Genomic DNA, 13,917 nt, shown 5'->3' on the forward strand with positions numbered 1-13,917 from the left:
ATGTCCGGCCTTGTTTGTTTGTTTGTCTGTTTGTAGACTCCGGTCTTACTATGTTGCTCAGACCACTCTCAACTCCTGGACTCAAGCGATCCTTCCAACTTGGCCTCCCAAAGCACTAAGACAAGCGTGAGCCACTAAGCCCAGCCAGTGATAAGAATTTTATATTCCATAGTAATACAGTACTTAACTGTTTTCTTGTGAGAAAATAATATTTGGCATTTATTTATTTATTTAGAGACAGGGTCTTACTCTGTTGCCCAGGCTGGAATGCAGTGATGCAATCACGGCTCACTGCAGTCCCAACCTCCAAAACTCAAGTGATCCTCCCACCTCAGCCTCAGGTGTAGCTGGGACTACAGGCATATGCCACCGCACCCGGCTAATGTTCGTATTTTTTGTAGAGACGGGGTTTTGCTATGTTGCCCAGGCTGGTCTCAAACTCCTAAACTCAAGCGATCTGCCTGCCTCAGCCTCCTAAAGGGCTGGGATAACAGGAATGAGTCACTGTATCTGGCCAATATTTGGCATTTTATAACACCTGAGAAACTGTATTACTTACTAAAGAGTTCTTCATTTAATCTTTGGGACGTATCATTCTGTTAGTATATGCTAGGCCCTCTCTTCCATCCAGATTCTTATATTGGATTTTTATAGACGGTAATCCACTGGAACATGATTTCCCCAAAGTTTCTTAAATTTGTTACAGACAATATTGACAGTCCCCTATCTAACTCGGTAGCCAACGTTTTGTAAAACCTTCCCTCCTCTGAGGTAGATTCCTGATTCCAACTGTTTATATTATTTGCTTACAGGCCATTCAGTAACGAGCCATCTGTTCAGAAATCCCTTTAGAAACTTCCCTACATTATTTATGTCACTATGAAAGCTATTTCCCCTCCCCTAAAAAACAGCTGCTTTACATACAATGAAAATATCATTATTTAGCCATCGAAGTTGATGTATGTTCTGGTTACTTCTAGGTAACCCATCATTACCTTTTACACACTAATTGGCTACAGAAGTCTCTCCCTTCTCCTCTGAAAAGACTATCAAGTAGCCATTTAATTTAATAGTAGATGTAAAATGCTATTCTTACATTCTCTCAATTAAAAGTACATTTGTCATGACTTTTATGCAACTGGTTTTAACCTCACAAATCACTAAGATCTCCCAAATAGCTGATACGATTTTTGAAATTCTCAACTTTAGTCTGCTTATTTTCTCATGCAAACTTAATATACTTACCCAAAATTGCCACATTCCACATCATCAAACCTTTCATCTTGTCTCAAAAGAAAAAAGAAAAAAATTTAAAGCCAATTAAGAGCCAAAATCAACCATTTTCAGCTTCAATTTTCAAATGTCAGTTTGTTTTTACCCAATTCTAGCAAATTTATGTAGTGTAATTCTAAACTTCACTATTTGACATTTCCCCGTGGAAGAAAAGCAACAAAAACTTTTCACCATCTGTGTTGCTCTTGGAAACCAGCCCCTCCCATCTGTGGTGCGGGCAGTGCAGCACCCTTGCTGGTCTTTGGGGCTCTGCCTGCACTGCTGCGCTCAGATCAGCACTGGAACCTCCCGCAATTACCTGCATCTGACGCGCTCTGGAGACTCGCCCTCTGGAAACAAGATGCCAACGGCAGAGATAGCGACTTTCTACATTCACCATACAAGTGGGAATTCAGATTTGCAGGAGGTGGGAAAGGAAAAAAAATTTTTAATCAAGTAAAGGTCTAGTCTGCATTTTTGAATAGCCCGTTTTCTGCTGAATCAGAAATATTTCTGAAGCCTTTGAATTCCTAATTCCTACGGACTTTAGTTTTTCCAAAACAAAAGTGGGAAGGAAGTGTTGCTTTTCAGTATAAAGAGGTTCAACTAGACCAAAACTGAAAAAAATAAAAAGATAGTGGGGTATAACTAAAGATTGGTGGATATGTCTAGAACACAGAACTTGCCAAAAACGGGGCGCTGGGGCAGGGTGCGGTCTGACAGTCTACTTGTAACATGTTTCATAATGAGGTTGCTAACTAAGCTACAGAAAGCAAGAGGAGAAAGACATAGATGCCATCACCTCAAGCAATCTACAAATACTGCTGGTTTTTTTTGTTTTATGACAAGAGTTGTTACTGAACGGACAACCACCAACTACCACCACCAGCAGCAGCGCCCCGAAAACCGGAACTGGCCTCAAATGTGCCTTTAATTGTTTTGCTCTGTCCCCACGCCCTCTGCAACTTTTGTTCTCCAACTGTACTTGTTCCGGTATGAAACCTGGCAAATAGCAAAAATCTTGAAACAAGAACAGAGTGAGAGAACGGAGAGAAAAGGGAGGGAGGAAAGGAGAGAAGGGGAAGGGGAGAAGGGAGGAGGGAGAGAAAGAGGTGGGAGAGGGAGGGGGAGAGAGAGAGAGAGATGAGGTGGGGAGAGAGAGAGGGAAGAAGACAGAAGAGAGGGAGGGAGGAAGAGGGAGACGGATATGGGGAGAAGGGAGGAGGGAGGGAGGGAGGAGGGAGGGAGGGAGGTGGGGCGGGGAGGAGAGAGGGGGGGGGAGAGAGAGAGAGAGAGAGAGAGAGAGAGAGAGAGAGAGAGAGAGAGAAACATATTCTACCACCCTCCTGGCTAACTGAAATGCTTGTTCCCGAGATTACAGTAATTACTGCCCCAGCATGAGTTCCATACAAGCGCTAAATGAAACAGCACATCAATTAAAAAATAAACACTCCATTCCAGGAGAAAGACAGCCCCCTGGGACGCCCTAACAAGCGTAAATGAACCTGCCAGGCCGCCGGCCCGGGCCGCCCGCAGCCCCCCTCCCAGCCGGTCTTAAGGTGGCTGCGGAGCCGGCGGGGACCGTGTTCTCTGGCGGTGGCCCAAGCGGCTGCTAAAAGCAGCCCGGGTCCGGCTCCGGCCTCGTGCAGAGCGCAGATACGTGTCCCGGAGTCTGCGCCAGAGCGCAGCGCCGCCTCCCACCAGAGAAAAGGAGGCTCTGGCAAAAGCCTGTGAACTTGGGATGGATGAACAGACGTCCTGAAAGAACCAAGCGAAGGCAGGGAATCCAGCCCCAGAGTTTCCAGTCTGTCCTATTTATAAGTTTCGGGGTTTGTTTTGATTTTTAAAAAGAAATGGAATGTTTTTTCCTAAGAAAGCACGGCGTCCCGGGGCTTTCTATATTTTATCTCACCTAATTATCAAAGCCCCCTTAGAGATCTGTGCTATGATCACCCAACTCTCGAGGTGGGGAAACTGAGGCTCCCCCGCGTCACGCAGCGGAGGCGGGAGAAAAGTCTCAGGCGGGCATTTGTCCCCCGCGCCCCTCGCGCGCCCAAGGCTGGGCTCCGGGGCATCTCACCTGGGCCGTCCCGGGTCCAGCTCCAGTTTAGAATGACTCCACTCCTCCCCCCCACCCCCCCCCACCCCCCCCCATCTCCAAGCCTCAGAAACCATCGTTCTGAGAACCCCACGGAGGACACCCTTTCCCGGGTCTTCTGCAGCGCCAAGCCCCGGCAGACCGCCCCGGCAGGCCTCCCCTGCACTCGCCTGCTGCGGGACCTCCGCGCTGCCCGGAGGAGTGCGAGACCCCCGCCGCCCGCAGATCACCCGCATTCACGGAGGGTGGCAGCAGGGGCCTGGCTGGTTTGAAACTCGGCGAAGAGGCGTGCGCTACACCAAACCCCGTCCCTGTCCCCAAGGGCAGACTCGGGGAAAGGGGACCAAGACCTCAGACGCACTCAGCGCCATGGGGACAGCCGTGGCCAACACTCTGTCTCTGCGGCCAATCCCAAGGTTACCAAAACTCTCCACCCGCAGAGAACGCGCACAGCGGTGCGGACACTCGGGGACTGCCTTAAGGAAGGCTGAGCCCTGGGAGCGCGTGGACTCCGCCCCGCCGCCCGGCGATTGGCTCGCGGGGTTGGGGGCGGAGACCGAGTCCGCGCTGTATAAATATTCATGAGCCGGCCGCGCGGCGCGAGCGGGGCTGGAGCCGGGAAGTTGGGCGAAGGGCGCTGCTCCCGCCGAGGAGGAGGAGGAGGAGGAGGAGGCGGCGGCGGCGGCGGCGGCGGCTGGGCGCGGGCCGCGCCACTCAGGTGTCCGCTCCGCCTTCCGGTCTGGATTTGCTCCTGGGTGTCCAGCAGGAAGGAGACTGCGTGCGCCTCGCCCGACTGCGGACGGAGCGCGGCGCTGACTTTTCCCGGTGGCGGGGGTCCGTCTGTCCAGGGGGCTGACGGACTAAGGACGGACGCCGGAGAAAGAGGGCGGCGGCCTGGGCCGAGGCGGGTCCCCAACTCCGGCGGCGGCGGTGGCGCGGCCTTGGGGGCGGGCATGAGCCCCCGGGGGCTAAGCGGTGGCCTCCAGGGCTGACCCGGCGCGGCGAACGGCCGGGCCCAGCCATCTTGACTGCGCACCGCGGCCCGAGAGGAAACTTGCAGCGCCGCCGCCCTCTGTGCCCGGCGGAGTCACTGCCGCCCAGCGCGGCGGGGAGAAGTGGTCGGGCGCGCGGAGAGGAGGCGAGCGAGCGCGGGACGATGAGCCGAAGCCCGGACGCTCTGCGCCGCGAGGGCTGAGCGCGACCTGGGACGAGCAGAGAGGACCTTCGGACTGTGGCGCGCGCCTGCGGCCGCCTTCAAATCCCAGGAGCGGCGGAAAGGAGTGCGGAAGGGCCCTGCCGAGGCTGCGGACGCGCCCCTACGAGGGGCTAGATTATCAGCAGACTCCTCTCCCGGGCGAGGCATAAGGGAGATCCCAGATCACCGGCTTTCCCCGTCTCCAGCTCTCTCGTGCCCCCTCCCCCCCGGCACCCTTCTGCGCGCCGCCTGGAGGGCGAGGGCACCGGGCCGAGGCGCACAGCATGGAGTGGGGTTACCTGTTGGAAGTGACCTCGCTGCTGGCCGCCTTAGCGCTGCTGCAGCGCTCTAGCGGCGCGGCGGCCGCCTCGGCCAAGGAGCTGGCGTGCCAAGAGATCACCGTGCCGCTGTGTAAGGGCATCGGCTACAACTACACCTACATGCCCAACCAGTTCAACCACGACACGCAGGACGAGGCGGGTCTGGAGGTGCACCAGTTCTGGCCGCTGGTGGAGATCCAGTGCTCGCCCGACCTCAAGTTCTTCCTGTGCAGCATGTACACGCCCATCTGCCTGGAGGACTACAAGAAGCCGCTGCCGCCTTGCCGCTCGGTGTGCGAGCGCGCCAAGGCCGGCTGCGCGCCGCTCATGCGTCAGTACGGCTTCGCCTGGCCCGACCGCATGCGCTGCGACCGGCTGCCCGAACAGGGCAACCCTGACACGCTGTGCATGGACTACAACCGCACCGACCTCACCACCGCCGCGCCCAGCCCCCCGCGCCGCCTGCCGCCGCCGCCGCCCGGCGAGCAGCCGCCCTCGGGCAGCGGCCACGGCCGCCCGCCGGGGGCCAGGCCCCCGCACCGCGGCGGCGGCAGGGGCGGTGGCGGCGGGGACGCGGCGGCGCCCCCAGCTCGCGGTGGCGGCGGTGGCGGGAAGGCGCGGCCCCCTGGCGGCGGCGCGGCTCCCTGCGAGCCCGGGTGCCAATGCCGCGCGCCCATGGTGAGCGTGTCCAGCGAGCGCCACCCGCTCTACAACCGCGTCAAGACAGGCCAGATCGCCAACTGCGCGCTGCCCTGCCACAACCCCTTCTTCAGCCAGGACGAGCGCGCCTTCACGGTCTTCTGGATCGGCCTGTGGTCGGTGCTCTGCTTCGTGTCCACCTTCGCCACCGTCTCCACCTTCCTCATTGACATGGAGCGCTTCAAGTACCCGGAGCGGCCCATCATCTTTCTCTCGGCCTGCTACCTCTTCGTGTCAGTGGGCTACCTAGTGCGCCTGGTGGCGGGCCACGAGAAGGTGGCGTGCAGCGGCGGCGCGCCGGGCGCGGGGGGCGCGGGCGGCGCGGGCGGCGCGGCGGCGGGCGCGGGCGCGGCGGGCGCGGGCGCGGGCGGCCCGGGCGGGCGCGGCGAGTACGAGGAGCTGGGCGCGGTGGAGCAGCACGTGCGCTATGAGACCACCGGCCCCGCGCTGTGCACCGTGGTCTTCTTGCTAGTCTACTTTTTCGGCATGGCCAGTTCCATCTGGTGGGTGATCTTGTCGCTCACGTGGTTTCTGGCGGCCGGCATGAAGTGGGGCAACGAAGCCATCGCCGGCTACTCGCAGTACTTTCACCTGGCCGCATGGCTCGTGCCCAGCGTTAAGTCCATAGCGGTGCTGGCACTCAGCTCGGTAGACGGCGACCCAGTGGCGGGCATCTGCTACGTGGGCAACCAGAGCCTGGACAACCTGCGCGGCTTCGTGCTGGCGCCGCTGGTCATCTACCTCTTCATTGGCACCATGTTCCTGCTGGCCGGCTTCGTGTCGCTCTTCCGCATCCGCTCAGTCATCAAGCAGCAGGACGGCCCCACCAAGACGCACAAGCTGGAGAAGCTGATGATCCGCCTGGGCCTGTTCACCGTGCTCTACACCGTGCCCGCGGCAGTGGTGGTCGCCTGCCTCTTCTACGAGCAGCACAACCGCCCGCGCTGGGAGGCCACGCACAACTGCCCGTGCCTGCGGGACCTACAGCCTGACCAGGCGCGCAGGCCCGACTACGCCGTCTTCATGCTCAAGTACTTCATGTGCCTAGTGGTGGGCATCACCTCGGGCGTGTGGGTCTGGTCCGGCAAGACGCTGGAGTCCTGGCGCTCCCTGTGCACCCGCTGCTGCTGGGCCAGTAAGGGCGCCGCAGTGGGCGGGGGCGCGGGCGCCACGGCCGCGGGGGGCGGCGGCGGGCCGGGGGGCGGTGGCGGCGGGGGGCCCGGCGGCGGGGGGCCGGGCGGTGGCGCGGGCTCTCTCTACAGCGACGTCAGCACCGGCCTGACGTGGCGGTCGGGCACGGCCAGCTCTGTGTCCTATCCAAAGCAGATGCCATTGTCCCAGGTCTGAGCGGAGGGGAGGCGGCGCCCAGGAGGGGTGGGGAGGGGGGCGAGGAGAACAAGTGCAGCGAAGGGACACTTGATGGGCTGAGGTTCCCACCCCTTCACAGTGTTGATTGCTATTAGCATGATAATGAACTCTTAATGGTATCCATTAGCTGGGACTTAAATGACTCACTTAGAACAAAGTACCTGGCATTGAAGCCTCCCAGACCCAGCCCCTATTCCTCCATTGATGTGCGGGGAGCTCCTCCCGCCACGCGTTAATTTCTGTTGGCTGAGGAGGGTGGACTCTGCGGCGTTTCCAGAACCCGAGGTTTGGAGCCCTCCCTGGCTGCACTTGGCTGGGTTTGCAGTCAGATACACAGATTTCACCTGGGAGAACCCCTTTTTCTCCCTCGACTCTCTTACGTAAACTCCCACCCCTGACTTACCCTGGAGGAGGGGTGACCGCGACCTGATGGGATTGCACGGTTTGGGTATTCTTAATGACCAGGCAAATGCCTTAAGTAAACAAACAAGAAATGTCTTAATTATACACCCCAAGTAAATACGGGTTTCTTACATTAGAGGATGTATTTATATAATTATTTGTTAAATTGTAAAAAAAAAAAAAAGTGTAAAATATGTATATATCCAAAGATATACAGTGTGTACATGATTTTGTAAAAAGTTTAGAGGCTTACCCCTGTAAGAACAGATATAAGTATTATATTTTGTCAATAAAATGACTTTTGATAAATGATTTAACCATTGCCCTCTCCCCCGCCTCTTCTGAGCTGTCACCTTTAAAATGCTTGCTAAGGACGCATGGGGAAAATGGACATTTTCTGGCTTGTCATTCTGTACACTGACCTTAGGCATGAAGAAAATTACTTGTTAAACTCTAGTTCTTAAGTTGTTAGCCAAGTAAATATAATTGTTGAACTGAAATCAAAATTGAGTTTTTGCACCTTCCCCAAAGACGGTGTTTTTCATGGGAGCTCTTTTCTGATCCAATAACAACTCTCACCTTAGCGGATGTGAATGGAACTTCTGCAAGGCAGTAATTCCCCTTAGGCCTTGTTATTTATCCTGTATGGTATCACTAAAGGTTTCAAAACCCTGCATTCATTTCTGGAGTCCGTGATTTTGAAAGCACCTGGTGTTCCAGGGAGGGAACGCATTGCTGAGGTGTAGAGGTTAATGTTTTAAACCATAGCTCACCCTTTACTGTAGAAGTCACTTGACAATCTGGTAGGGGAGCAGGCGCTCTTCAATGGATTAAACTAACGGGTTAACATCTTAATAACCTTCAGCGCTTGTGTATACCAAATGTGCTGCTTTTCCTAGAGAAAAAGCTATTGTTCCTCTGTCAAGACTAAGCTAATTTATTTGAGCAGAAGGCTGTTGAATTAGCAGAAGAATGCTTCGGCAATTGTTGAACTTTTTACCTGTCTGCCCAGTGGCTCAGCACATCATTCCTTTAAGAGGAGCTAAATGAATAGGGTTAATCTGTAGGGAACTTGGTCTTTTGAGTTTGAAAAACTTTGATCTTTTCTCCTCTGCAAATGTGCTGTATAGTCTGAAGTTTCTTTCCCTGCTGCCTATCTCCTCTTAGTGCAGACCAATTGGCCACCGCGGAGCCTTAAAGTTCTTCCATTAAAGGGATGTGGGACTTTTACTTTAAAAAGGAGAGAGAGCGCGAGAGAGGAAGACTTGTAACAGTTAGTGAAGACCGGAGGCACAAGTGCTCAGCCTTTTAAACAGCTTTTCCCGGCATTGTTAGCCAGCCTGCAGGCAGCTAGGCATGGGTTGAAGCTTTATAGAAAAGGGCTCTGAATGCCCCACAGGTGGTCTGTGCACATAATCCCCCAATTTAAAGCGTTTTCCTTTGCTAGACAATTGCATTACAAAACTCCCTTCTTTTTCGCTCCTAATTGAACCAATGAACTATTATAAACTACAAGTTTTTCTTAAAAAAAAATCGCCAGTGCCTAAATTCTATTAACTAAATTCTAGCAAGTTTTACAAACTGAACCTTTTAAGGCACCGGAAGTAAAGGCTGCTTCAGCAGACGTTTCTGTTTTGCGGATATTTTTATTCCTTATGCTTGTTATTTTCTGATAGATTAGCAATAATTTAAAAGTAATTGGTAAGATTCTGTATTAGTACTGAAAAGATAGCCCCAGGTCCCTTATTAAGCTGTCAATCAAGATAAGAAATGGGCAGCTACCCTGCTAATGATGGGGCATCAATCATTGTGGGATGGGAGGGGCTTTGTTCTGCACATCCTGCTAAAATGTTTGTTCTCCTTACTTTACCTAATAGGAATCTTCAGTGGTTAAAAAAATTTTTAATAGGGTGGACACTACTTTCTTGGCTGATTTTTCTCATGTAAGAGGCTTCGCAGAGGATCTCCATGGTAGCAACATTTTGCAGATCCTTTTCAGAGTCAGTCTCGGTGTTAATTAAGTTAGATATGCAATTAGAACCCCTGCTTTAGCTATCATGCCAATCTTATTTTTTAAAGCCAGAGACACTGTAAAAGTGTGTTCACCTCTCCAGTAGTTTTATTCTTAAAGAATTACTATTTTGTAACTTAGGTACCTATCAGTGGCCTACATCTAACCCAGTTATAAAGTAGAATTTTGAGGGTAGGTCCCAAAGTCTTGACCACGTTTGTAGGATGGAGATAAAGCTACAAGACACAAGTTAGCATGTTGGCTTTCTAATGTAGCAGGATTTTGATTATTGACAATTTTCAACTGTGTAACAGTGAGAAAATGTCCAACTTCGAAGCTTTTTACCTTATTCTTCAGTATAGCATTATAAAATGCTGTATTTCATAACTCAAGATCTATATGTGTTCAATCTAAGTGAGCTTATTTGACAGCCAAAACCCCAATTTAAATTCTGAGGACAGGTCTCAATTTAAAAGACCTGCACCTGTAATCACTAGAGACTAATTTTAGAGAATGGTATTAAGACGTAAGTGCTGGTTCTTTGCCTTTAAAGCTAAAACCTGAGTTGCATATTTGCCAATACCCAGATGATATCTACTAAGGGAACAAAACCCCAAAATTGATTTTAGGGTAGAAGAAAGAAAGAAGAGTATCCGGCCAGTTGCATTAGACAAATGAACACCCCTGTGTGCTACACAGGTGTGTCTTTAATTACATAAAACAAGTGTTAGTTTTTGAAAATCTTGTCAAATTGGGAGAGGGGTTGATGTGTTTGCTATGTGGCTAGAAGATCAAGGTCGAGTCTAACATGATTAAAACCATTACTAAAGCCAAAGCTCATTAAAATTGCTTGTGGGAGAAGTTACGTGAAACACTTTTCTTGCTTTATAATAAAAGCAATTTGAAAGTACCATGAAACAGAACGGGGGGAAGTGTATAAGAAAGTTTAAGGAGTAAACCATGGCACATTACAGTTTCTTAACCTGCAATGATTGCGTTGCAGGTGCCTGTAATACTTCAGTGTTTGGGCAAAGAGAGTGAGATTATCTTGCCAAAAGAAAACCAGGAGCAGTTGCAGAGCACAGGATGCAATTTAAAGTGTAGGTGCAAACGTTCTGTTGAGACATAAAAAGCAAATCAGTGCAAGTGTCTATCCACTTTCCACATTTGATACTACACTGCCATCTCGTGGTAGTACAGGGTCCCAGAACCAAGAAGTTAGGGAGGTTCCGTCATTCAATTCATTCATTCAAAAATAGCACACGGAGAGCCAGCCCAGGCACAGGCATAGCCTCTGCCCAGAGGACCTGCAAACATTTTGTATTCATAATTTTGAATCCTTTCTCTGAAGCGCTCCAAAATTGCATCAGTGCACACTGAAGTTTAAGGCCCCACAAGACATCCCCACCATGCAGTGATACTACTTTTATTAACTTCAATTGCATTAAGTCCTGCATATAACCATTATGCTAAAAATATAATTAAGCTGTGTTAAATTCCAAGAGTATATCTTTTTTTAAATTAGCTTCTGAGTTACTTTTATTTAAAGAATGAAATGCTTGCCAAAGTTCCACCATATCAAAGCTTTCATGGAAGAAAGAATGAATAATAAAGAGTATTTTGAGGTAGGATGTGGTTGGCTTAATTAAACGTGCCGCTTTACAATTTCTCATGTAGAGGTCAACCTCTGAGACCAGGAGACGCCCGTCAGTGCTGTACGTGAGTGCTGTTAGGGTGGGCAAGACACAGGCCATCCCTCATTTTACCTAGTCGGGTGTTCACAAAAACACACCAAGGAGTAGAAACTTCTCTGGAAAACAAGATCGGTGAGCATCTGCATTGGAACACTGGAGCCCTGGGGAAGGAAGATGACATAGCACCGAGATGTGAGAAGAGCAGGACCTTAAAGAAGGATGAGCAGGGCCAGGAGTGGTGGCTCACGCCTGTAATCCCAGCACTTTGGGAGGCCAAGGCAGGCGGATCACCTGAGGTCAGGAGTTTGAGACCAGCCCGGCTAGCATGGTGAAACCCTATCTCTACTAAAAATACAAAAATTAGCTGGGCGTGGTGGCTGGCACCTGTAATCCCAGCTACTCAGGAGGCTGAGGCAGGAGAATCGCTTAAACCTGGGAGGCGGAGGCTGCAGTGAGCCGAGATCAGGGCACTGCACTCCAGCCTGGGTGACAGAGCAAGACTTTGCCAAAAAAAAAAAAAAAAAAAAAGAAGGATGAGCAGAGAAACGAGGTTTCTGAGGACTGGAATGTCTAGTGGAGATGGGAGGGAAGGAGAAGACTGTGGCCAAGGACCACATAAGATCTTGGAGGACTTGTAGAGTTAAGAGGCCCCAGGGGCAAGAATCTTGCTGCCCATGAACAAGGAGCAGGGGCAAGAACCTGCAGCATTGTGGAAATGTGGAATTTCATATCTCTCTTACTGAATCAGAAACTGCATTTTAACAAGATCCCCAAGCTTCACAGGCACACTGAAGGGTAGGAAGGTCTAGCCCACCATCCCACATTTCACTGGTTAGAAAACAAGCCCAAAACAACTGTGCTTACTGAACATCACACAGTCAGGAGCACAGCTGGGCCTAGAAGCCACCAAGCCTACTTGTCACTCCTGTCTCTGTAGATCTTTTCCAGCTGTCCCACTCTTCTGTGTAAACCTCTGAGGCCACCACAAGGAGAATTCAGGCTGGGCATGGTGGCTCACATCTGTAATCCCAACACTTTGGGAGGCTGAGATAGGAGGATCACTAGAGGCCAGGAGTTCAAGACCAGCTTAGGTAATATAATGAGACTCCATCTCTATAAAAAATAAAAAGCCAGGTGTAGTAATGCATGCCTGTAGTCCCTTGGGAGGCTGAGACAGGAGGATCACTTGAGTCTAAGAGTTCAAGCCTGCAGTAAGCTATAAACATGCCACTGCACTCTAGCGTGAGCAATAGAGAAAGAGTCTATCTCAAAAAAAAAAAAAAATGTATTCTTAGCTGATACAGCAACTTACCAGGGCTGTGTTTACCTGTTTACAGTATCATAGCAGAGTTTTCCCATGGTTTGGTGGTGGCCTATACAGGACATGTGAACGCCCAGCCTTCAGAGGTGAGAAGAGCACTGTGGAAAGGCTTGACTCTTGGGACCCTGGCCAACTTAGGCCAGCTCACCTGCTTTTTGCCTTCTACAGCCACAATGTTCCAATAGATTCCATATTTAAGAGTCTATGTTCTGGCTTAGTGAGAAGGCACAGTGACTGGGAGTGATATGGTTTGGTTCTGTGTCCCCACCCTAATCTCATTTTGAATTGTAATCCCCACATGTCAAGGGAGGAAACTAGTGGGAGGTGACTAGATCATGGGGACGGATTCCCCCCACTTGATGTTCCAATAGTGAGTGAGTTTTCAAGTGGTCTTGTTGTTTGATAAGTGTTTCTCTCTTGCTCGCTCTCCTGCGACCCTGTAAGACGTGCCTGCTTCCCCTTCACCTTCCACCATGATTGTAAGTTTCCTGAGGCTTCCCCAGCTAAGTGGAGCTATGAGTCAATTACACCTCTTTCCTTTATCAATGACCCAGTCTCAGGGAGTATCTTTAAAGCAATGTGAGAGCAGACTAATGGAGGGAGGGAGGGAGGAAGGGAGGATGGGCTTCTGTTACTGATCGAGGAGGAGAAACAGCAGAACCACTGTGCAGTGAAGGCCAGCGCAGGGATCAGGGACAGAGAAGGGCTTAGGGAAACCAAGAGAGTGTCCCAGAAATCTCGGCAATGACAGAGCAACATGAGGAAGAGCTTGGTTGGCCCAGCAGACTCACGCCACAGGCTGTGCCCGGGAGGGGGCCAAGAGCATGGGGGGCACCTGAAAATGAGAAAGGTGGCAGAAGGAAAGAATTACCCCAGGGCAAAAGGCAAAGTTAGGATCATTGTTAGCGAAACAACCCAAGGTGGATAGCTTTTCCAAGTCTGGAGGCACAGCCATTCTTCACAGGTGACAAACGCACGCTTTTATAGCACCATGTTTGTCATGCAGGTGAATCATACACTGATTGAAATTAGAAAACCAATTTCTAACATTTTCCCCCCAACGAGCCCATTTTTAATTAACTAGCACTCCAGCAGTAGTTCTCACCCCGCTTACATGTTAGAGGCACTTAAGGTGGGTTTTTTTTTTAAATCATTACCAATGCCCCAGTTGCACCCCAGACCAATAGAATCAGAATTTTGGTGGGTGCCAGCTGAGAATTCAAAGTTTTGTAAAACTTCCCCAGGCAATTCCCATGTGCAGCCAGAGGTGAAAACCAGTGAATGTAATTGAATGCAGTATTATCATCTAAAATGAAATATATAGAGATGGATATAGATCTAGATATATAGATGTATTTATAGATATATAGATCTGTAGACATATAGATCTATATAGATATATAGAAATTAGCTAAGCTAACTAGCTATTGTCATCTAACTTGACTACTTTAAAAGAAAGCAGTTATTTTTAATTTTTGTCACCATGAGAGGTATTTGGGAGATGACAGGAGTGCCCTCACCTGGCCCCAAGAAAGAA

General features: G+C 50.8%; 1 protein-coding gene across 1 annotated transcript; it reads left to right on the top strand.

The window, feature by feature from the left end:
• Positions 1 to 3,990: 3,990 nt before the first annotated feature.
• On the top strand, positions 3,991 to 7,666 carry FZD8 (frizzled class receptor 8). The gene has a single exon (XM_073018844.1). It carries the CDS (start codon positions 4,850 to 4,852, stop codon positions 6,929 to 6,931), a length of 2,082 nt encoding a protein of 693 aa, XP_072874945.1. The 5' UTR covers positions 3,991 to 4,849; the 3' UTR covers positions 6,932 to 7,666.
• The last annotated feature ends 6,251 nt before the right edge of the window (positions 7,667 to 13,917 follow it).

This window comes from Chlorocebus sabaeus, chromosome 9 (genome assembly GCF_047675955.1).
Source record: "Chlorocebus sabaeus isolate Y175 chromosome 9, mChlSab1.0.hap1, whole genome shotgun sequence".
Lineage (NCBI taxonomy): Eukaryota > Metazoa > Chordata > Mammalia > Primates > Cercopithecidae > Chlorocebus > Chlorocebus sabaeus.